The sequence below is a fragment of the Anomaloglossus baeobatrachus genome, unplaced genomic scaffold, assembly GCF_048569485.1.
Source record: "Anomaloglossus baeobatrachus isolate aAnoBae1 unplaced genomic scaffold, aAnoBae1.hap1 Scaffold_4890, whole genome shotgun sequence".
In the NCBI taxonomy this organism is placed as follows: domain Eukaryota; kingdom Metazoa; phylum Chordata; class Amphibia; order Anura; family Aromobatidae; genus Anomaloglossus; species Anomaloglossus baeobatrachus.
The window spans coordinates 1,019-26,503 of NW_027444240.1; the positions used below are offsets into that span (position 1 = coordinate 1,019).

Here is a 25,485-nt window from a genome sequence, read left to right on the forward strand (position 1 = left end):
AGCCCTCCCTTCGACTGCTGGATGGGACACTCGGCAAAGGGCGCAGTACCGACAGGTTCAAGAATATGTAGTAAAGAACTTGTGCCGGAGTCGGGGACAGCAGGAGCAGTGCCTTAACAGGAAGGCTCCTGCAGGTCCCTTCCAGCCTGGGGATGTAGTACTGAAGCGAAAGATAAGAACCCATAAGCTGGATGATCAATGGGAGAAGACCCCGTATGTTATACAACCCACCGAATGGGAAGGCCTACCAGATCAGTCGTGACCAGGGGAAGACTTTGGCCACGGTTTCCAGGGACCACCTGAAGAGGTGCCCACCAACATTGAGGGTGGCGACTGAAGCTCCGGTCCCTGGACCGGCTGGGGAGAAAGAAAAGGGGGTAATCCACACCATGATGGGCGATTTCCCAGCAGATTAGCCTACGCAGAATGGCGCAGTGATTCTTCCAGTGATACTGTTCCCACAACCCGTGAAGGAAAAAGAGATGGAAGTAGCCGATGATGAACCAGTGCCCAGGGATGCACCTGTACCCAGCTCCCCTATGTCTCCGCTTGCCCCACACGATAGACGTCCCTCCCCCTTTCACTGCTTCATAAAAGGTCTCTTCCTTGGCTTCTGTAAAGTTCTTTTCCCTGAAGAAGGAGACAGTTTGGGGTCTCCGAAACGCGTAGGAATGAAATAAAAAGAATCATCTGTTTGACACCAATGTCTGTGGTCTTCAAGCGCGGCAAAAACCACTGACATTGGGCCCCGAAGGTCCACGTGCCCCAACGTAGGTCGACCCCCGCTTAGGTACAGGGAAACTACCATTTAGGGGTTTGATACGTTGAGTGTGTAAATAAGTAAATGAATGAAAGTAATCAAACCGGAGTTTTTACCTGATTGTCGTCTGTGATTGAACCGGCCGTTGCCGGCAAGTAGTCCCCGTAGGGACCCTTTGTACCGTGCATAAGAAACTGCTTATGGACATGCCTGAGAACTAGCAGGGCACCCACAAACTAGTGGAAATGTAAATATGTTGGCATGTTTCCGTTGCCGCCTCCGGAGAGGCTGATTTGGAGGATGGGCCTGGAGGAAAGGGATGGCCCAGGCCCGCCCTACCATAAACCGGTGGCGATCCTCCAGGGGTCAGGGGTCCCCCATGGACGTGGAGTCCCCTAAAGTGACTGTAGGGTGCGAAACTCCATACCCGTTCCCGCTCGGGCAGCCTGGATCTGGACTGGGGTCAAGGGGTGCTGCCCACTTCTCAGGGGCAGTATCAGGGCCAGGTTGTTTGGGTGGGAGAGCGAAGCCGACCTTTATTAATAAAAAGGTGTTTGTACTGCTGCGCAGTCCAAGCGACCATGCACCTCCCCGACGCTACCTCCCCGTCACCTCTCCGGGCCCCGGGACCACCAACCCCCTACCCACGGAGGGGAGAGAAACATCCCAGCTGCTCCCTGCCATCGCTCCCGTGATCCCCGTCAATAGCAGCGGTGGTGCCCCCAACCTCACCACAAACCGTGGGTGGCGTCACGGACCAAATCCCCAAACCCAAACTACACCCCTTTCACTCACAGGCGAGGAGCGCCGCTCGAGTCCCCAGATCCGGCCCACCGCTCGAGCCACCGAGCAGCAGCAGCGCCGGACCCGAGCGTGGTGAGCGCAGCGCCCTCCCCGCCCGCGACAATTCCATTCCAATGAGCACCTTATCCCAAATAAACAGTCCCTCACCACTTTCAAGTCCACACTCACTGCTACAAAACAAACCTACATTTCAGCTCTCATATCCTCCCAGTCTGACAAACCTATACAGCTATTAAACACTTTAAATTCTCTCCCCGTTCCTCAGCACCTTCTCCTTCTCCTCTCAGCTGAAGACTTTGCTTCATTCTTCAAACTGAAGTATGACAACATTAGAGACAGCTTTGGCCTGCAGTCCTCACAGCCCCCCCCTTATGCCATGACAGAATAGAAGCTTTCCTCTCTACTCTCTAGATCACATCTCGCCACATTAAATGTTCTACACAAGACAGTACAAATACTGTGCCAATACTCAATGGAAAGAAGACATCCAACTCCAGGGAATAAAATTAAATTAATCCTTTTTTGTAAAGTCAAATAAAATCCAAACTCCATCATAAAGGTGCAACAGGAAGGGAATATGGGGATCAGGATTTGCTATCTATTCCTGCCCCTGGCCATGGTAGATGCTAGACTGTATGAGCTGCATTTCAAACATGCCCCTATCACGTGACAGAAATTACTTATACCTGGAAGGAGTCCATATAGTCTAGTATCTACCAAGGAAGACAGACATGGGTAGGAATCAATAGCAAAACCCAACCTACATATTCCCACACCTTTTTTGACCCGTGAATCAAATAGCAGTGCATTGCTGGAACTTTACTTGCACATATTTCTGAAATAAAACATCCAATCTCTAAACAAAAGGTATGCTTACATTCAGTATCCTAGAGCCAGTATAGCAGTGGCTTTGCTTTATATATCAAAATCCTGATGGTTGCATCTCTTTAAGCCAATAATAGAAAATCAGTGGAAGAAGATGTTAACCTTGTATGAAGTAGTCAACTCACCAATGTATCTTTACATGGTCGACAGGTGAAATGCTGGAGGATGGCTGTGATGGCTACCTTCATACTCAACATAGCAAATCTCATCCCTATGCAATTCCTTGGTCCATCGCCGAAGGGCAGGAAGGTGTATGGTGTATGGTTTTCTCTATTTTCTTTACTGAATCTGGCGAAACAATGAATCAGAAAGAATAGTTACTGTCAAAGCTTAGTCTTGGAATATGATTTAAGGAGCAAAATAAAAGTGACCCTCATTATCAAGATGCATTAACATTAAAGGTACCGTCACACTAAGCAACTTACCAGCGATCCCAACAACGATAGGGATCGCTGGTAAGTTGCTAGGAGGTTGCTGGTGAGCTGTCACACTGCGACGCTCCAGCGATCCCACCAGCAACCTGACCTGGCAGGGATCGCTGGAGCGTCACTACACGGGTTGCTGGTGAGCTCACCAGCAACCAGTGACAAGCCCCCAGCGCCGCGTGGAAGATGCTGCGCTTGGTAACTAAGGTAAATATCGGTAACCAACCCGATATTTACCTTGGTTACCACTGCACGGAGCTACACGTGCAGAGAGCAGGGAGCAGCGCACACTGAGCGCTGGCTCCCTGCTCTCCTAGTTACAGCACACATCGGGTTAATTACCCGATGTATGCTGCAGCTACATATGCACAGAGCAGGGAGCAGCGCACACTGAGCGCTGGCTCCCTGCTCTCCTAGTTACAGCACACATCAGGTTAATTACCCGATGTATGCTGCAGCTAAATGTGCACAGAGCAGGGAGCAGCGCACACTGAGCGCTGGCTCCCTGCTCTCCTACTTACAGCACACATCAGGTTAATTAACCCCATGTGTCCTGCAGCTAGCTACATGTCATGTGCACAGAGCAGGAGCCGGCAGCACAGGCAGTGAGAGCGGGGGAGGCTGGTATCAAAGGTAAATATCGGGTAACCAAGGACAGGGCTTCTTGGTTACCCGATGTTTACATTGGTTACCAGCCTCTGCAGAAGCCGGCTCCTGCTGCCTGCACATTTAGTTGTTGCTGTCTCGCTGTCACACACAGCGATCTGTGCTTCACAGCGGGACAGCAACAACTAAAAAATGGCCCAGGACATTCAGCAACAACCAACGACCTCACAGCAGGGGCCAGGTTGTTGCTGGATGTCACACACAGCAACATCGCTAGCAACGTCACAAAAGTTGTTCGTTAGCAGCGATGTTGCTAGCGATGTTGCTTAGTGTGACAGGGCCTTAAGAACCATGTGTAACATCTGTGCCAATTTCTGCTTCGGCTGCTGGGCAGCGCCACACTGTTGTTGCAGGTGATATTCTATATACATACCTTTTTTATTCCTGGGACTTGGGGTTCTGTCTAGCCTGGAAGCTATGGGGTTAATCTTGTCTTGATTTTTGTCTTCTGGCAGCACTGGGTGGGGTTGTTCTATATAAATCCCAGAGAGCCAGCTCCCACTGCCAGTCAATAAAGATTCTATCCTGGTTTGTGCCTCTGTCCTGTGCTTTGACCTGATTTTCCTGTTCATTGACCCTGGCTTTACATTTGACTACACGCGTATTGTTGATTCTGTTCCTGATGTGACCTCCTGGATCTGACCCGGCTTTCTGACATTCATTCTTGCTAGCTTGCACCAACAAACAGCAGCTGGCAAGCCGAGGGAACTTTGTTTAAGTCCAAATCCTTGTACAGGGATTAAGGGGTGAAGGCAAGGGCAACCCCTGGGTTCTGGGAAATGGACTAGATAGCGCCAAGCCTGTTTGTGCTAGCCATTTTGGAGCTGCCAGGTGACTACTAACTGTGTACATATGACAGCATGACTGTAAACAAACCAACCAAGGTTTTAAGATCACGATTTAACTGTTTAATGAATAAAAAGCAATCAAATGACAGACAATATTTGACAAAATAGACAATAATTGCCAAAACTGAATGTATGGTATACAGTGTTGTGTATTATCCTATGCAAACAGAGCCTGTCTCAGGCCTAATTCAGACGTTCATGTTGCATGCATGTGTTGTATTCATTTTTTTCACGGATACAACACTTACCCATTACAGTTTATAGTGCTGTTTGTGGAGACAATAAAGGTCAGGGGGGTGCTCTTGTCTGCTGGCCTGACTATCTTTAGATAGACAGCATGGCCATGGCTCATCTCATTAACTGTCTGTACTCCTTGCCTGTCGTGAACAGCCGGGGGAGTCACTCAGAAATCCCACCCGCTGTTCACTAATTTGTCACAATCAGACTGCTCTCTAGCGCCCCTCCTGTCAGCAGGTCACTTTTTGTACTGCTGGACAATAAGTAAAAGAGGTTGTTGAATTACTAATGTCAGATATTGAAGGTCTGCCAGCATGGGTAATATATATGTCACCGATTCCCGCTAATGGAATATATATATATGTATATATATATATATATATATATATATATATATATATATACATACCCCGGTACCCCTTGCTTATAGCACCTCAATAATTCTACACAACAATAATTCCGCTGCCACCACCGAAAATTTCTACAGGTAGTTCGGACACCCGTTACAGATAGCAAAAAGGCTCTTCGAACGGGTTTGGATTCATATATAGAGCAGGAGCAAACGAACTAGTACATTTTATATATTTAATCCGAAAATAGGCAGTGTTTATAAAATATACAAGATTTTACAAAAGGGAACAATACAAATACAGTGTAGACAATTACATAAAAATAAAAGGGATAAATGTGAAACTTACTAAACTTGTGCCATAGAGGTGACATCCAAATTTAGGGAGGTAGGGGCTCCAGTAGAGACACGGACAGCACCACCATTTAGCTGTGCCCTCCGGTACTGACCATCTCTAAAAATGAGCCTCGGACTTTTATGACCTAAGTTCACCCTCCCACCTGTGACCTCATTTTATGATACCTTGTGGGCTGTGCCGAGGGGTCAGAGAAATGAGCTAATTTTAGTTTTTCACATATCTCTGCTCCTGGGTCTCACAGGTGAAAGATATTAGCATCATATTTTATATCTCGAATTTACATTTGCATAGATACCAAACACAACACATCTAGCATGATTTTAATGGCCAATACCAATTTGTCGCGTAACCAGCGATCTCCTAGTAAAGCCAAATGGTGCGCTGGATTGTGCAGCGGTGTGCAGGGATTCTGGTAATATGCTTTTCATTTTTCTAGCATTAACGTGGCATCTAAAAACTGAGTTCATAGCTTTTCCCTCCAAAAGAACAGAGATGTTTCTGTTTGTACGGATTTGGTTGTAGCTACCATCACCTGAGTCGTGAATACCTAGCTCTCAGCTAGATCAGATAGTCTTTATGGCGATCTCCATCTCTGTGCTAGCTGATGGTGGGGAAGGGTATAGGGACCTTAACAGTTAACATGACATATTACCCATTGTAGTTTAAGGTGCTGTTTGTGGAGACAATAAATGTCAGGGGGGTGCTCTTGTCTGTTGGCCTGACTGTCTTTAGATAGACCGCATGGCCATGGCTCATTTCACTAACTGTCTGTACTCCTTGCCCATGGGCAGACCACTACTTAGACAACACAGAGTAAGGGTACCACACTCCGGTAAGATTTTATTGGGTTACCAAACAGTTAACAGCATAAATTAGTTTCCCAGCAAGGACACAAGATGGTTCAAGTGACAGAGTCTCACCCTCCCGTTGGCTCACCAGGGATTAGAATCTCTGTGACTTTGGGGCATCTAGGGCCACTACCCCAGCCACCATAACCCCACTTTTGGCCGGCACCTGAGCAACTTCTAAATTCCCGTGGGCTTAGGCCATAATGTACCTCCCTCCCCAACCATGGAGCAGTGGCAATCAGGGTAACATAAGGGGATAATGATAGCTGTGATTTGTCAAAAAAAAATCACAGCTGTTATCAAGCCCAAAGTTAGTATTTGGGAGAGGTCTATGATATCCCCCTTTACTAATCGTGGAAGTAAAAAGAAATATACACAAAACACAGAGAAAAAATCATTTATTGAAAAAAACAAACAAAAACACACTCTTTCTCTAATTTAGTAACCCCGAAATCACCCCTTCAGGTCTGACGTAATCCACAGCACGAAGTTCCATGAAGTTACACTACTGGAGCTGCAGCTCTGAGAGCGGTGATGTCAGTGAGTTTACTTGAGGTCACAGCTGGGTGTTCCCATGGTACCCCAGCTGTGATCTCAGGTGAACTCTATGAACTCAATGTTAGAATAACGGCTTAGGCTATGTGCGCACATTGAGTTTCAGAAAATCTGCATCTCCTCGCAGAAAAATATAGCTTTTTCTTTCCAAGAGATAGAGATTTGGTGCAGAAATTACTGCACAAATTTCTGCACCAAATCAGCATCTCCTGGAAGAAAATCGTGTCAAAAACGCGTAAAACCACATTTTGGTTTTGGTGCGTTTTTCTGCCAGGAGATGCCGATTTGGTGCAGAAATTTTTACAACCAAATATTCAATGTGCGTCTATAGCCTAAGCAGGTAATTTGCATTAAGTTCAATGAGTTCACCTAAAGTCGCACCTGGCTGTTCTCACAGTACCCCACCTGTGACCTGAGGTGAATTCACCTCAGGTGAACTCACTGAACTTAATGTCGGATTATACTATGTGCGCATGTTGAATATTTGGCTGCAGACATTTCTGCTCCAAATCTGCATCTCCAGGCAGAAAAATGCACCAAAAACGCAATGCGGTTTAGACGTGTTTAAAATGTTTCCTGCTAGAAAATATAGATTTGGTTCAAAAATTTCTGCAACCAATTTCTGCACCAAATCTGCATCTCCTGCCAGAAAAATATGTCAAAACCGCATTGCGTTTTTTGGTGCAATATTATCCAACAAGTGCAGATTTTTGCAATAAATTTCTGCATCAAATATGCATCTCCGTGGAGAAAATCTCATCGAACCTGAATCACGCTTTTGGTGTGTTTTTCAGGCAGGAGATGCAGATTTTCTGCAACCAAATACTCAACATGCACACATAGCCTAAGCTGATAATCCGGCATTGAGTTCATAGAGTTCACCTGAGGTGAGTTCACTGAGTTCATTAAGTTAACCTGAGGTGAGTTCACCTGAGATCACAGCTAGTGGTTACCACATTATCAGGTGACCTTACTGACGTCACTGCTCACAACTGTGGCTCTGTCACTGTGTCCTGGACGTTGCAGTGATCATTCACATTTTCTAATGTGACAATTAGAAAATGTGACTGCGCACTGCGACCTTAGCATGTAGCAGAGCCGGGTTCGTCATGCTACATCGTGATGTGGATTACATCAGACCTGCTGGGGTGTTTTGGAGGATAATAATTTGCAGAAAGAGGGTGTTTTTAAATAAAGGATTTTTCTCTGTGTTTTGTGTTTATTTCATTTTTATTACCACGATTAGTAAAGGAGTAGTCTTATTTGATTAATCACAGCTGTGTTAACTCCTTATATTCCGCTGATTGCTACTGCACCAGGCAATCAGGATGATTGATTTATAATGTGCTAATGAATGCAGGGACTAGTTGCAAAGGCGCCATTTTCCCCTGACTAGCCCGCCCTCTTAGCATGTTAGCACACTTACAGGGGTATGGAGGATGCACATACCTGTGCATTGTCACTGCTTCATACACCGGCTTTTAGGTCAGTGCGCATGATCAGAAGTCCCCCCACTACTGGTCATGCACACTATGAAGCCGGGTGTATGCGACCCGGCTTCAGATCGGTATAGTACGCGTGACTGGAAGTGCCGAGACTTTTGATCATGCGCACTGACCATAAAGCTTGCGTTTAAAGAGGTGACAATGGACACAGGTATGTGCATCACCGCTGATGACGCTGGGCAATGAGCATTGAATAGCATGTTAGCACGCCCCTGTGGGAGGACTAGTCGGGGGAAATAACGCGCTTGCCACTCGTCCCTGCACTCATCAGAATATGATAAAGGATATTTAGAAATACTTTTTCTAAAGATCTTTTTATGTATGCTACTAGATACTGGAACAGTTAGGCATGGATTAGCAATATGCACCCAGAACTGCTCATGGTTCTGGGTGCATATTGCACCTTTAAAACTATAAAGCTAAGTTTACATCGTGTTTGTGGACACTCAGGTGGCAGTGGCCATGGTCTGAATGACTTCCTTGGCATCCATCCAAAATAGGTACGCAGTGCAATCAAAACTTATACTGTACAACATACATTTTTTCAAAGGCCCTCAGTATAGGAAACCCCAGTTTGCTGAACTTTTCTATACAAGTAAACAATCATTATGTACATGTATACTGGTTGGACAAAGGACTAAGAACACATTTTTTGCCTCAGTCTTGTGCATAGGTACCTATGGGAAAAATAAAGCATATGCCTGAAGCATTTCCTTCTTTGTTAATGCTTATTTTGATCAAGAATTGAGTCTACTGAACAGAGAATCCTCCTCAGAATTTTCTAACAGAGTATATGAATAAAGGTTCTCTAAACTAGACAATCCCTTTAATTTACCTTTCAGGACGAAATTCTTCAGGTTCAGGCCACAATTCAGGGTCATTGTGCAAAGCATATGTTGGAATCATACAGACTACACCTTTTGGAATAGTGACACCATTTAGTTCAACAGTTTGCTTCGAAACCCTCTCTAGTCTTCCTGCTGGAGGGTACATTCGAAGAGTCTCCTGAATCACCATATCCAGGTATTCCATTTGCTTCAGTATGTCATATGTGGGACTAGCCTGAGGACAGATAAATAATACATAAATTACTTTTCACCAAGATAATCCAATACAAGTAAAATTGTTGGATTAGTGGTATGAGAAAAAAGGGTCATTGTGGCTCCTGACTGGTCGGTATAACACAAAAGAAATAAAAAAGTATGAAATAGTATAGTAGGAAATGCTTTTTTATAGCACAGAGTTCAGGAAAAAGAATATAGTGTATAAAGTAAAGACAATACAGACATTCCTTTTACAGGAATATGAGCTTAATAATAATAATACGAATGTTGTCCAGAAGAGAATCCTGTAGAGAGTCTCATGCAAATATGTAATTCAAATGACTATGACCAATTATCACCATAAAACACAATAAGCTTTATTAATGCACAAAAATAAAAACATATGGAAAAAAATACTGTATATATAAAAACATGACATATAATCCACACAACGTAAAGGAGAAAAAGGGCTGAAGTTGGCAGGGCAAATCAACCACGCCAGAATAAACCAAAGTTAAAGATGGCTTATGTTAATGTATATGGTATAATATACTGTATATGTGGTTGTCTACCAGGAATATTAAGTTAAATGTTTCTTCCTGGAAGCTGGGACCTAGGTTTATTGGTCCCTATAAGATGACAGTCATCATCCCAGTAGCGTTTCATCTGGAGTTACCTCAGGCTCTTAGGATCCACAATGTATTCCACAGGTCTCTGCTCAAGAAGTATGTGGTACCCTTGGATCTGTCTCCCTTGCTGCCGGCCCCAATTATGGTTGATGACAATTAGAGTTTCAAATAGCTAAAATTGTTGATTCTCATTTTCTAAATCATTCCCTTCAATACAGTATTTGGTGCACTGGAGGGGTTATGGACCAAAAAAAGAGGATGTGGGTTCCAGCATTGGATGGGAATGCCACAAAATTGGATCATTTATGTCATGCTGCCCATCCTAAGCCTGGTCCTGAGTGTCCGGAAACCATTTGTAGAAGGGTGAGTACTGTCACGGGTGTGTCATGAGTGACAGACAGTCGTGTGGTGTATGGCAATAGAGGGTCACAGTGTTTGGATGCACAGACCGCTCCCTGACCTTCTATCATTCCTGCTTGATGTATTTGGTATCTTATGTAGTCATATGAAAAATTTTGGGCACCCCTATTAATGTTAACCTTTTTTCTTTATAACAATTTGGGTTTTTGCAACAGCTATTTCAGTTTCATATATCTAATAACTGATGGAATCAGTAATATTTCTGGATTGAAATGAGGTTTATTGTACTAACAGAAAATGTGCAATCCGCATTTAAACAAAATATGACTGGTGCAAAAGTATGGGCACCTCAACATAAAACTGACATTAATATTTTGTAGATCCTCCTTTTGCAAAAATAACAGCCTCTAGTCGCTTTCTGTAGCTTTTACTGAGTTCCTGGATCCTGGATGAAGGTATATTTGACCATTCCTGTTTACAAAACAATTCCAGTTCAGTTAAGTTTGATGGTCGCCGAGCATGGACAGCACGCTTCAGATCATCCCACAGATTTTCAATGATATTTAGGTCTGGGGACTGGGATGGCCATTCCAGAACATTGTAATTGTTCCTCTGCATGAATGCCTGAGTAGATTTGGAGCGGTGTTTTGGATCTTTGTGTTGCTGAAATATCCATCCCCTGCGTAACTTCAACGTCATCACTGATTCTTTCACTTTATTGTCAAGAATCTGCTGATACTGAGTTGAATCCATGCAACCCTCAACTTTAACAAGATTCCTGGTACCGGCATTGGCCACACAGCCCCAAAGCATGATGGAACCTCCACCAAATTTTACTGTGGGTAGCAAGTGCTTTTCTTGGAATGCCATGTTTTTTTTGCCTCCATGCATAACGCCTTTTTGTATGACCAAACAACTCAATCTTTGTTTCATCAGTCCACAGGACCTTCTTTCAAAATGTAACTGACTTGTCCAAATGTGCTTTTGCATACCTCAGGCGACTCTGTTTGTGGCGTGCTTGCAGAAACGGCTTCTTTTGCATCACTCTCCCATACAGCTTCTCCTTGTGCAAAGTGCGCTGTATTGTTGACCGATGCACATTGACACCATCTGCAGCAAGATGATGCTGCAGGTCTTTGGAGGTGGTCTGTGGATTGTCCTTGACTGTTCTCACCATTCTTCTTCTTTGCCTTTCTGATATTTTTCATGGCCTGCCACTTCTAGGCTTAACAAGAACTGTACCTGTGTTTTTCCATTTCCTTACTATGTTCCTCACAGTGGAAACTGACAGTTTAAATCTCTGAGACAACTTTTTGTATCCTTCCCTTGAACAACTATGTTGAATAATCTTTGTTTTCAGATCATTTGAGAGTTGTTTTGAGAAGCCCATGATGCCACTCTTCATAGGAGATTCAAATAGGAGAACAACTTGCAAGTGGCCACCTTAAATACCTTTTCTCATGATTGGATACACCTGCCTATGAAGTTCAAAGCTCAATGAGGTTACAAAACCAATTTAGTGCTTTAGTAAGTCAGTAAAAAGTAGTTAGGAGTGTTCAAATCAAGAAATTGATAAGGGTGCCCATACTTTTGCACCGGTCAAATTTTGTTTAAATGCAGATTGCACATTTTCTGTTAGTACAATAAACCTCATTTCACTCCAGAAATATTACTGAGTCCATCAGTTATTAGATATATGAAACTGAAATAGCTGTGGCAAAAACCCAAATTGTTATAAAGAAAAAAGGTTAACATTAATAGGGGTGCCCAAACTTTTTCATATGATTGTATATCCTCTGCTTTATTTTCATTCCTTTCCCTTTAGGACCATTGGAGTTCTTCACCCTTTCAGCTACCTATCAGCGTTTCCTGACTGTCTATATATACCCTCACTTTCCCATACTCTGTGCTGGTGATAAGTCCTTTACCCTTTATAAGTCTTTAGCACAAGCAGTCAGTTCACATTCTTCTAGTGTAATCTTTTTGTTATTTGCAGTTCCTCTTCCTGAGGCATCTGAAGATAACAACTTGTTGTTTCCTTCCCTTGTTTGTTATTCTTGTGTCTTCTTTAGAGCTTAGTGGGGTTGACAAAGAGCTCATCCCATCTGCTTCCTACCTAGGACCCAAATGCAGGGTCAGCCTAGGGTCATGTATCCTGCTCAGAGCATAGGTGCAGAACCTATCTAAGGCCTCTGCCACACTCACGTGAAATTCACGCACGTGCCGAGAGACACGTATTTTCCCTGCGTGTTGCGTGCAGGTAAGTACGTGTCTCTGGTACGTGCGGGCCACGTGTGTTCTACGTGTGCTATCCGCGATAGCACACGTAGAATCGGTAATTTACATACTCACCTGGTCCTTCCTGCTGTCCGCGCTGCTGTCCGTGGTGCTGATCCTCGGTCTCCAGCCCTCCCGTCTCCCCGCTGCTGCTGCTGCCAGGCAGTGAAGTGAATATTCAATGAGAATAATGAGCGGCGGTCGGCAGCAAGAGGCAGCAGCGGCAGAGACAGGAGGGCTGGGAAGGTGAGTAAATGTTTTGTTTTTTTTTCAATGACATGTGTGTTTTCTCCGGCGCGTGTCACACGGGACCGCATCCACACTACACCCGTGTGGTGCGGGTGCGGGCCGTGTGACACCCGTGCTGCCGGTGAAAAAACGGACATGTCAGCGCTTTCAAAAACGCACACACGTACAAACGCACATGGACACACGTTCCGTGTGGTTTTACGTGTGTGTGCCTGCTACAATAGGGTAGCATTGGTTAAAGTGTCTCCGTGCCGCCGGTACGTGTAAAAAATGACAAACACGTGCCGGAGGCACGGATGTGTGGCGCAGGCCTAAGGTAGTGAGCAGCGAACCCAGGGCCCAGTGGTAGTTTTGGTCCGGGGTCACCATTTCCCCCTTCCTTAGACACAGTGTTTTCTTCCCTTTCACCATATGCTAGATACTTCCTTGTACCTAGAGTGACAATAGTACAAATTAATATACACTGACGTGCAAAAGGGTAACAATGTGTTGAACCTTTGATTTTCAGGCTCCATTATACGCTACAGCTTTAAATGTGAGATTACCTTTCTTTTATAGACAATTACCTTGGCTATCTCATACATAAATTTGATTTGCACGTATTTGGCATATGATTAGTTATGCAGATGCTTGTCATGTCACTGCAGTTACCGGTTTGCTCCTAAAAATCTAAATTTTAATATTTATTATTTTGTTATTATCTTATAAATCCACATTTGGCTTTCAACACTGCATGAATCCTTCTGGGTGTGATGCCCCAGGGCTGTGGGGTACTCGGTCCCAGGTGTGTGTAACACTCAGGGAAGTCGTGGTCGTGGTCGATGCCCGGTTCTGTGACCCTGGGGGTCGGTCCGAATAAAAGAGGGGTAAAAATAAAATAAAAGAGTTTGTTGACTACGCTGTGGAGACACGGGGGTCAGTGGGTGCTCTCGTCCGCTAGCCCGGCCGCCTTTAGAAAGACAGTATAGCCCAGGGCTCATCCCAACTGAACGCCCAACCTCCTTAACCGTGGGCAGAACACAGACAACACAGGGTGAGGGAATCACAATATTAAGACTTTATTGGATCCCCAATAAACGGCATATGGCACATAAGCAGCAAAACCACAAAATGTAACCGGCAACAGTTTCTCACCCTTCCGCTGGCTCACCAGGGATTAGAATGTCCGTGCCTCAGAGCTTCCAGGGCTACTTACTCCAATCCAGCAGCACCCTGCTTTCGGCGGGCACCCACCGAGAAAGGAATGCCAGATTTAGGAAGCTGGCTGAGTACCGCAAAGTCTGTAGTCAGATGACTGGATTGTCCCAAGCTGGATTCCTTCCTTAGGTAGTCTTTGATATCACAGCCGAATCCATGCATTCGATGCTGAAGTCCATGTAGTGTTATAATCCAGGTTCAGCTATGGCTTGCCAAGCGGATCCGCAAGTCCTAGATTGGTATCATGTAGCAAGAGTCAACCCGGGCAATGGACAGTCCTCCTTCTTATACCCCTGAGCTCTCCATTCAGACCATTGGGGTCTTCACGATTGGTGGATAAGACTGGGCTCTTATTGGCTAGATTTCAAGCCGTACACAAAATATCCAGAGATGAGAGAGAGACAGCAGTTACATCACACCTAGCAATACACATTGTAATACAATGGGAGGTTCGCATAACTGATTTATCTGGGTGCCTAGCCTTCATTAGCCCAGGTAATTACATGAGTCAACAAGAGTCTTGTAAAAACAATGAGGGGCTTATCCTCCGTCTATAAACAAACTATCTTCGTGTCTGGCTGAATTTTAAGAAATTTAACCCATGCTAGGCATTGACAAAGTCCATGTCATCACATATGCCACATGCGATATGCGGCCAGGTTATATGAAGCCGTTGCTGCAGGGTTCTGCTGGGGCTGATGGAGTAGTGCAGCTTAGGTGCTTTGGGCCTTCCGCAAGCAGGACTGGACCCCAGCAGTGGATGATGGGGATTGTAGTGGAGAACAGTCAGTGTGAGTATACGGAGGCGAGAAGGAAACAGTCCACATCAGTATTGCAGTCTTAACTTGCCTTGTCTTTTTACTTGGTTTCAGTGTTTGGATCTGCTGGTGCCAGTTCCAGGTGTTCCCGCTCCCCTTGTTCTCCGTGCCAGCTGTGACCTGGGTTTGCTGTTCTCCGTGCACACTTGTTGTTGATGGGCTCCCATGGCCTAGAGCTACTTGGGAACCCCTCTGTTTCTGTCTTGGTCCTATTGCAGGCAGACCGGGGTCAATCCCTGGTCCCCTGTTTGCTACTGATGCTTCAGACTCTTTAGTTGGCGATGGACCCTGGAGATTTTCTCTCCTGGCAGATTTAACAGTTAACCATAAAGTGTCCTGTTGTCCTAGGGTCTGCACCCCGCTTTGTGCTGAGTCCTGTGAGCCTAGGTTCCAGACTTTCACAGGCGCCCTGCGGTCCCTGGAGTTCTCCACTTCCACAGGTAACTCATGGTCCACAGTCCCTCACTCCTGTTACAGCACTCCGTTGTTACTGCAGGTCTTTTCCTTTCTTTCTGTACTTTCACATTTTCACTCATCCGACTACTACTCTCAACTCTCCTCACTCCTACCTCTGACTCCACTCCTCTCCAAACTAAACTGTTCCTCCCACCAACTTCCCAACTGACCACTGGCCCCTCCCCTTGCTGAGTCTCTCCCTACAGATTGGGTGGCGACTATCCAGTCAGTGCCCATCCCTTTTACCTGTTTCTAGGCAGTCTCCCAGTTTGGTGTTGGGGTATGTGTGTGGCCTGAAGGCGTTGGTGTGTTGACTGGCACGGATATTTCGGGGTTTGGGTTTCCAACTTTACATTTTGTGGCACCTGGTACCGCAGGGGTGCTGTATTGGCATGCTCTTCGTCAGATTCAAGCATGTCTCAACCGAAATCTGATCCCAGGTGTCTTCTACACTATCCTAATGTTGATGCATCCTGGTCGAATCATTTGGATATGTATACAGCTTTTTTCAACTCTACCCACAAGTCTTTGATTTAATTGAGGTCTGGGGATTGTGGGGGCTAATCCAGCACATCTAATTAATTGACATTGAACCATTTCTTCATCAATCTTGACGTATGCTTTGGATCGTTGTTATGCTGAAACACTATGTCGTTCTTTTTATACCCATAGGACTTGAATGTACAAAGTAACTTGTCTTGTAGGATACAAACACATAGCTCAGCATTAAGACCACCATCGATCCTGGTCAATTAATTAACACCTTTGACTGTGAAACAACCCAATATCATCAGGATTCCTACACCAAACTTGATAGTTCCTTCAATTTAACTCCTTTTTCCTTTGTTCCTTCCAGACTCATTTTCACCCATCAGAGCCTACATTTTCATCTTATCGCCCCAAATCACCTATTTCCAATCTTTTACTGTCCAATTTTCATACCTTTTTGCAAACTTTTTCCAGTCCAACATTCTGGACTTGTGTAACCTGCATCGCACAGTACTTGCATAGATGTCTGTGATATCACTATTAAGAAGCATATGAGCCACCTCCACTGCAGTGTTTGTAACACCAGAACTGATAGACCTTCTGAAGAGCCGACTTGTTGTCTCATATATTTTGCCTGAACATCCTCCAAGTCAACTCTTCAGAAGGTCTATCAGTTCTGGTGTGACAAACACTGCAGTGGAGGTGGCTCGTATTGTCTTAACAATGGATGGACGAACTTCATTTTCTATTCTTCCAACTGTCATGGCACTCACATGATGCAGTTTGGCAATCTTCTTGGCTGAGAAGACAGCTATCAATGAGCTGGATGATGCCGTTTCTCTTTTCTCGGGAAATTTTCCTCATGGCTGCTCCCCAATTTGAACCATTGACCTTTCGCTTGGGAATCAAACTAATAACACCCTAGCAAGGTATCTGAGAACATATTGTAATTTGTAGTATAGAGGAAGAAAAAGATTTTTCCATCACCAGGAGCAAAACAGAAACAATGTAGTGACATGACAATTATCTGCATAACTAATCATTCACTAAAGAGTTGCAAGTCAATTTTATGTATGAGATAGCCAATATGACTATCTATAAAATGATGGTAGTCTCACATTTGAAGCTGTAGTGGATGGTGAGATATGGAGCCTGAAAGTCTAAAGTTCTAAACATTGTTAGCCCTTTTGCTCGTCAATGTATGACGTGTTTTTATATTTTTTCTCTACATGATTTTATTACAGTATATTAAAATAAAGCTTATTATGTTTTATGGTGATAATTGGTTATGGTTATGCTTTCTTTAAAGGGTTATTTGTCTTGGGTGTATGAGCTTCTCAATGATTCCAAGAAGACAGTATAGTTACGTGGCAACCTCATCAAAAGTGTCACAAGGAGATTTTTGCAGGTATCACCAACTATCATGGGGAAGTCAGGATCTGTGGAAACTACAGATTCTGGCACTCTGTCTACTAACTTCTCTGAGGTCTGTGATCAGCGCAGGGAGACGTGGACTTCGACCCACAGAATTAGGTAATATAGCAAGAGTTAATCTCTCCTGACCTGCTTATTAGTCTATGTGATCACATGCTGTGGGGGAGCCAGTCATGTTCGCTTGCCTCATATTTGCTAGCTGGACTATTTCATTAATGCCAGCTACAGTTTACCTGTACTGGTCTGGTGAGGTATTGTGATCCAGACTTACTGGTGGTTGTTGTGCATTATTGGTGTAAGCAATTGTGGTGTTAAACCTTATTGTCTTTTTGTTGCTACCTTCCTACTCGTGCTTTTCTCCTTAGTCTCTTACTGTGGGCGGCACGGTGGCTCAGTGGTTAGCACTGCAGCCTTGCAGCGCTGGGGTCCTGGGTTCAAATCCCACCAAGGACACGATCTGCAAGGAGTTTGTATGTTCTCCCCATGTTTGCTTGGGTTTCCTCCGGGTACTCCGGTTTCCTCCCACACTCCAAAGACATACAGATAGGGACTCTAGATTGTGAGCCCCAATGGGGACAGTGTTGCAAATGTATGTAAAGCGCTGTGGAATTAATAGCGCTATATAAATGAATAAAATTAAATTATTAATTACTGTTTATTAATGTGAGTTTGCAGTGTGTTCATTTTGGTTTTCCCTTCTCTGTCTTAATCTGTGCTACCATCACACTTCTGCCCCTTCCTTCCCTAAAGGGGGTGATGTAACAGATTAGTTCTGGTCAGGAGAATAGCCAGGCATGGGAATCGGGCATCTCGACCATTAGGGGTAACCCAGTGGTTAGGAATAGCCTAGGGTCCCTAGTGTGAGAGACAGCATAGGAAACCCCTGTTTCTCGCTATCCTGCAGTCACATCGTGACAGAAAGAGTCCTAGCTCAGTATCCTTTTTTACTTTAAAAAAACAGTTCAACGCGACATCTAATATATAAAGCTGAGTATATGTGTGTGTGTGTGTGTGTGTGTGTACACATTTGTGTGTGTGTGTGTGTGTGTGTGTACACGTGTGTGTGTGTGTATGTATGTTCGCTAAAGGAATCCGCTCTGTCTCATTTACAATCACGAAATTTCGCACAGACGCCTCATGTGACTCAAGGAACGTCATAGACTATGTTTGGATGGGAAAATGTAACCCTGCGCTTTACCGTTAGTCTCCAAAATCCTGCCTCCATTAATCTGAATGGAGGTGGGAGATACGGGCTATTAATAGCAACTGTCAGTGGTTGCTATAGGAACAAAATAAACTGTTAGTATAAGAAGCTTGTGTGAGAGAATAAGATGTCGGTAGTGAGATGGATAGAGCGAGACAGAAAGAGACAGAGATAGACACAGACTGCGACAGCCCTGGAAAGAGACATCCGGGCAAAGAGACATCCGGGCAAAGAGACATCCGGGCAAAGAGACATCCGGGCAAAGAGACATCCGGGCAAAGAGACATCCGGGCAAAGAGACATCCGGGCAAAGAGACATCCGGGCAAAGAGACATCCGGGCAAAGAGACATCCGGGCAAAGAGACATCCGGGCAAAGAGACATCCGGGCAAAGAGACAGACTGGGAAAGAGACAGCCGGCCAAAGAGGCAGACGGGCAAAGAGGCAGACGGGCAAAGAGACATCCGGGCAAAGAGACATCCGGGCAAAGAGACATCCGGGCAAAGAGACATCCGGGCAAAGAGACATCCGGGCAAAGAGACATCCGGGCAAAGAGACATCCGGGCAAAGAGACAGCCCGGGAAAGAGACAGCCCGGGAAAGAGACAGCCCGGGAAAGAGACAGCCCGGGAAAGAGACAGCCCGGGAAAGAGACAGCCCGGGAAAGAGACAGCCCGGGAAAGAGACAGCCCGGGAAAGAGACAGCCCGGGAAAGAGACAGCCCGGGAAAGAGACAGCCCGGGAAAGAGACAGCCCGGGAAAGAGACAGCCCGGGAAAGAGACAGCCCGGGAAAGAGACAGCCCGGGAAAGAGACAGCCCGGGAAAGAGACAGCCCGGGAAAGAGACAGCCCGGGAAAGAGACAGCCCGGGAAAGAGACAGCCCGGGAAAGAGACAGCCCGGGAAAGAGACAGCCCGGGAAAGAGACAGCCCGGGAAAGAGACAGCCCGGGAAAGAGACAGCCCGGGAAAGAGACAGCCCGGGAAAGAGACAGCCCGGGAAAGAGACAGCCCGGGAAAGAGACAGCCCGGGAAAGAGACAGAAGGGGAAAGAGACAGAAGGGGAAAGAGACAGAAGGGGAAAGAGACAGACCGGGAAAGAGACAGACCGGGAAAGAGACAGAAGGGGAAAGAGACAGAAGGGGAAAGAGACAGAAGGGGAAAGAGACAGACGGGGAAAGAGACAGACGGGGAAAGAGACAGACGGGGAAAGAGACAGACGGGGAAAGAGACAGAAGGGGAAAGAGACAGAAGGGGAAAGAGACAGAAGGGGGAAGAGACAGAAGGGGGAATAGAAGAGACAGACGGGCAAAGAGACAGCCCTGGAAAGAGACAGCCCTGGAAAGAGACAGATGGGCAAAGAGACAGACGGGCAAAGAGACAGCCCTGGAAAGAGACAGCCCTGGAAAGAGACAGATGGGCAAAGAGACAGCCGGGCAAAGAGACAGCCGGGCAAAGAGACAGCCGGGCAAAGAGACAGACCGGGCAAAGAGACAGACCGGGCAAAGAGACAGCCCTGGAAAGAGACAGCCCTGGAAAGAGACAGCCCTGGAAAGAGACAGCCCTGGAAAGAGACAGCCCTGGAAAGAGACAGCCGGGCACAGAGACAGCCGGGCAGAGAGACAGCCGGGCAGAGAGACAGACCAGGGAAAGAGACAGACCAGGGAAAGAGACAGACCAGGCAAAGAGACAGACCAGGCAAAGAGACAGACCAGGCAAAGAGACAGACCAGGCAAAGAGACAGACCAGGCAAAGAGACAGACCAGGCAAAGAGACAGCCCTGGAAAGAGACAGCCCTGGAAAGAGACAGCCCTGGAAAGAGACAGCCCTGGAAAGAGACAGCCCGGGAAAGAGACAGACCGGGAAAGAGACAGACCGGGAAAGAGACAGACCGGGAAAGAGACAGACCGGGAAAGAGACAGACCGGGAAAGAGACAGACCGGGAAAGAGACAGACCGGGAAAGAGACAGACCGGGAAAGAGACAGACCGGGAAAGAGACAGACGGGGAAAGAGACAGAAGGGGAAAGAGACAGAAGGGGAAAGAGACAGAAGGGGAAAGAGACAGACGGGGAAAGAGACAGCCGAGCAAAGAGACAGACTGGGAAAGAGTCAGCCCTGGAAAGAGACAGCCAGAGAAAGAGACAGCCGGGCAAAGAGACAGCCGGGCAAAGAGACAGCCGAGCAAAGAGACAGCCGAGCAAAGAGACAGCCGAGCAAAGAGACAGACTGGGAAAGAGTCAGCCCTGGAAAGAGACAGCCAGAGAAAGAGACAGCCGGGCACAGAGACAGCCGGGCAGAGAGACAGCTGGGCAGAGAGACAGACTGGGAAAGAGACAGACCAGGCAAAGAGACAGACCAGGCAAAGAGACAGCCCTGGAAAGAGACAGCCCTGGAAAGAGACAGCCCTGGAAAGAGACAGCCCTGGAAAGAGACAGCCCTGGAAAGAGACAGCCCTGGAAAGAGACAGCCCTGGAAAGAGACAGAAGGGGAAAAAGACAGAAGGGGAAAGAGACAAAAGGGGAAAGAGACAAAAGGGGAAAGAGACAAAAGGGGAAAGAGACAGAAGGGGAAAGAGACAAAAGGGGAAAGAGACAAAAGGGGAAAGAGACAAAAGGGGAAAGAGACAAAAGGGGAAAGAGACAAAAGGGGAAAGAGACAAAAGGGGAAAGAGACAAAAGGGGAAAGAGACAAAAGGGGAAAGAGACAAAAGGGGAAAGAGACAAAAGGGGAAAGAGACAAAAGGGGAAAGAGACAAAAGGGGAAAGAGACAAAAGGGGAAAGAGACAAAAGGGGAAAGAGACAAAAGGGGAAAGAGACAAAAGGGGAAAGATGCAGACCGGGAAAGAGACAGCCCGGGAAAGAGACAGCCCGGGAAAGAGACAGCCCGGGAAAGAGACAGCCCGGGAAAGAGACAGCCCGGGAAAGAGACAGCCCGGGAAAGAGACAGCCCGGGAAAGAGACAGCCCGGGAAAGAGACAGCCCGGGAAAGAGACAGCCCGGGAAAGAGACAGCCCGGGAAAGAGACAGCCCGGGAAAGAGACAGCCCGGGAAAGAGACAGCCCGGGAAAGAGACAGCCCGGGAAAGAGACAGCCCGGGAAAGAGACAGCCCGGGAAAGAGACAGCCGGGCAAAGAGACAGCCGAGCAAAGAGACAGCCGAGCAAAGAGACAGACTGGGAAAGAGACAGACTGGGAAAGAGACAGACTGGGAAAGAGACAGACTGGGAAAGAGACAGACTGGGAAAGAGACAGACTGGGAAAGAGACAGAAGGGGAAAGAGACAGAAGGGGGAATAGAAGAGACAGATGGGCAAAGAGACAGCCCTGGAAAGAGACAGCCCTGGAAAGAGACAGCCCTGGAAAGAGACAGCCCTGGAAAGAGACAGCCCTGGAAAGAGACAGCCCTGGAAAGAGACAGCCCTGGAAAGAGACAGCCCTGGAAAGAGACAGCCCTGGAAAGAGACAGCCCTGGAAAGAGACAGCCTGGGAAAGAGACAGCCGGGCAAAGAGACAGCCGGGCAAAGAGACAGCCGGGCAAAGAGACAGCCGGGCAAAGAGACAGCCCTGGAAAGAGACAACCCTGGAAAGAGACAACCCTGGAAAGAGACAACCCTGGAAAGAGACAACCCTGGAAAGAGACAACCCGGGAAAGAGACAGACGGGCAAAGAGACAGACGGGCAAAGAGACAGACGGGCAAAGAGACAGACGGGCAAAGAGACAGATGGGCAAAGAGACAGACGGGCAAAGAGACAGCCCTGGAAGGAGACAGACGGGGAATGAGACAGACAGACAGATAGAGAGAGACAGACAGACACAGACAAACACAGAGAAAGAGAGAGACACAGAGATAGAGACACAGAGATAGAGAGAGACAGACAGAGAAACTGATACAGACAGAGACAGACAGACAGAGACAGACAGAAACTCAAAGAGAGATAGTTACTATCCCGGGCAACGCCCGCGTACTACAGCTAGTAAGTAATAAAGTGAATTAAAGTGTAATGGTCCTTTATTTACCAACACCAGGTAAGTGTCAGCTCTCCATGGAGCCTGTCTTCAGAAGAAAAAGCTCTCTGATGAGCCCTATTAATAATGGTCCCTTAGAGAGAGCTGAAATGTTGCTGGTGAGGGTGAATAAAGATTTTTTGCACTTTATTATCTTATTGCATGTGTTGATTAATTTTATTTTTTTTTTAGCTTTTCAATAGCTTTTCATGAACCTTGTTTCTGAGTGATGGTTTCCGCTGTTAAGCAACTGTCACAGTCTACACATAGCATATAGTTCAGGAGTTTTTCTTAGCATCGACATGAACTAGAGACTAAAAACACAGTGTGAATTCAGCCAGATGGTAAAAGTTGAACATAAAGCATGCACATTATTGTATCCGCACCTTATCGGGAAGATGTGAGTCCACCTCCTCCTGTAGTTTCTTCTGAACATCAGGGTGAGTGGCCAGATTATAAAACACAAAGGTTAATGTCAAACTTGTGGTCTCAAATCCGGCCAATATAAAAACAAGAGCCTGAGCCATAATCTCCGTATCAGTCAGTGCTGTAACGAAAAGTATATTGGGTTTCTCATGATGCATGTGACAGTTTCCATAATGTCCTTTAATGTCTTATATGTAAGTTATACCTATGGACAATTTATTATAAGTGGAAGGAAATAATACAGAACAGCATATGTGAGCAAATGCAAAACCACTTAGCTTGTCTGTATTGGTAAATGGCTATTTAATGGCAGAGCAGTGTGGAAAGTTGTTAGAAAGTCAATAGGTGAACAGTGCATCAAATAATATGCATCAAGTCAGTTCATAACATCTAAATGTGCAGTGCAATACCAGACGTTACGGTGGCCATATACTTTAGATAGAAGTAGATTGATGGTTAAACCACCGATAAAAGAACAATTGTCTATTGCACAACTGTTTGGTCAATACAGCCATTCAAATTATATTCCACTGAAAATCAATCTGGCAATGTCACATGACAAAGAACACAATATTTTTTGGGGAAAAGTTTTCCAAATAAGAATGGTTTCTGTACGAAAGATGTTTTTTCCAACTATGGGCTGTTTCACACCTTCGGTATTTTGCCGAATCCGGCACACATGCAGTACAGTTACATTCATTTATAGTGGAAGCGCGACACCATGCAGACACATGCGGTTATGTATGAAGCACACAACTGCATGGAGTCGCGCTTGTGTGCTGGAGGTGTGAAACAGCCCTATCAGTTGAAAATATCAAACATGGCTGACTTAGTTCCAAGTGATGGCGCTCTGTCATTTGATCAATGAACACTCGCTGTGGTTAAAACCATCCATTTTCATCAGCTTAGGTCTCATTCACACATCAGTGTTTTTAATCAATATTTCATCGGTATTTGCCAAAGCCAAGAGTGTCTCCAAAATACAGAAGTGGTGTTTTTCTTTCAATTTTAGTTTTTCTTTGTAACTTCTACTTCTGGCTTTGGCACACAAACTGTGATGAAAAATACTGAAGTGTGAATGAGGCCTTAGGCGGGCTTTGCACGTTGCGACATCGCAAGCCGATGCTGCGATGTCGCACGCGATAGTCCCTGCCCCCGTCGCAGGTACGATATCGTGTGATAGCTGGCGTAGCGAAAATTATCGCTACGCCAGCTTCACATGCACTCACCTGCCCTGCAACCGTCGCTCTGGCCGGCGACCTGCCTCCTTCCTAAGGGGGCGGGTCGTGCGGCGTCATAGCGACGTCACACGGCAGGTGGCCAATAGCGGCGGAGATGAGCAGGATGTAAACATCCTGCCCACCTCCGTCCTTCCGCATAGCCGGTGGAGGCAGGTAAGGAGATGTTCCTCGCTCCTGCGGCTTCACACACAGCAATGTGTGCTGCCGCAGGAACGAGGAACAACATCGTACCTGTCGCGGCACCGGCATTATGGAAATGTCGGTGAATGCAACGATGATACGATAACGACGTTTTTGCGCTCGTTCATCGTATCATCTAGCATTTACACAGTACGATGTCGAAAGTGACGCCGGATGTGCGTCATTTTCGATTTGACCCCACCGGCATCGCACGTGCGATGTCGCAACGTGCAAAGCCGCCCTTAGTCTAATGTTTATTGGCACATTTACATCGAATTAGTACAAGCAAAAACATGTCCTATCAAATGATTATATACTGTATATACTCATCGTAATAAACTGGCCACGGTGTAAAGACATCATTTATACATTGCAATGCCTTGCATTATGATTAGTTCTGCTTTCCATTTTACAGTCATTTCTGGAATATATTTTTCTCCTACTGAAGACAATTAAGAGATATTGAAAATAGTGATGAGCGAGTACTAAAAAGCTCGGGTGCTCGAGGCTCGGGCCGAGCATCCCAAGATACTCGTGTACTCGGCCCAAGCACCGAGCCCAATGTTATCCTATGGGAGACCCGAGTATTTTTCTGAAATGACCCCCGGCAGCATGTAGAAACCCTAAAAATGTCACAAAAGTCTCAGAAGAGTGCTCAAATGACATGGCAACAGCATGGGGAAGACCCCTTGAAGCATTTATCACTCAAAAGTCACAGCTGTGAACAATTTTGTCCGAGTTTTACGCCATTTTTACGGACTCACCAGAAAACCTTCCAAAATGACACCAAAATGAATTTTCATGGCAGAAATGTTAAGGGCACATACCCAATAGTGAGATAGAGCTGGTGTATGTTACTTTTTGAGATTAATACATGAAAGATTTTACGTAAAACATTGTGTGGCACTCCGATGTCCAAAACGCACGCTTTGTGCTTTTTACTAGCGATGTCGGTCATTTGTTTTTTCATTCTATCTCCCGTTGGTCGGTCTCGCTCTGTCTGTCTCTCTCTGTCTTGTCTGTCCCCCTCTCACAGTCTGTCGGTCATTCTCCCCCCTCTCTCTTACTTACCGTTCCCCGATCACTGCCGCGGCGCTGCACAGCTGTTCACTAAACTCCGGCGGCTTTTCCTCTTTTGAAAAAGCCGGCCGCTCATTAAACAATCTCGTATTCCCTGCTTTCCTGCTTTTCGGCGCCTATGATTGGTTACAGTGAGACACGCCCCCACGCTGAGTGACAGG

At 46.1% G+C, this 25,485-nt stretch overlaps 1 protein-coding gene across 1 annotated transcript; it reads right to left on the minus strand.

The window, feature by feature from the left end:
* Window positions 1–2,574: 2,574 nt before the first annotated feature.
* LOC142281937 (cytochrome P450 3A19-like) lies at window positions 2,575–22,939 on the minus strand (the record flags this gene model as incomplete). The annotated part of the gene is made up of 3 exons (XM_075332916.1): window positions 22,784–22,939; window positions 9,076–9,302; window positions 2,575–2,737 (listed from the first exon to the last, which is right to left on the minus strand). Coding segments are annotated over exons 1-3 (531 nt in total), but the record flags the coding sequence as incomplete, so codon positions are not given.
* Window positions 22,940–25,485: the final 2,546 nt, after the last annotated feature.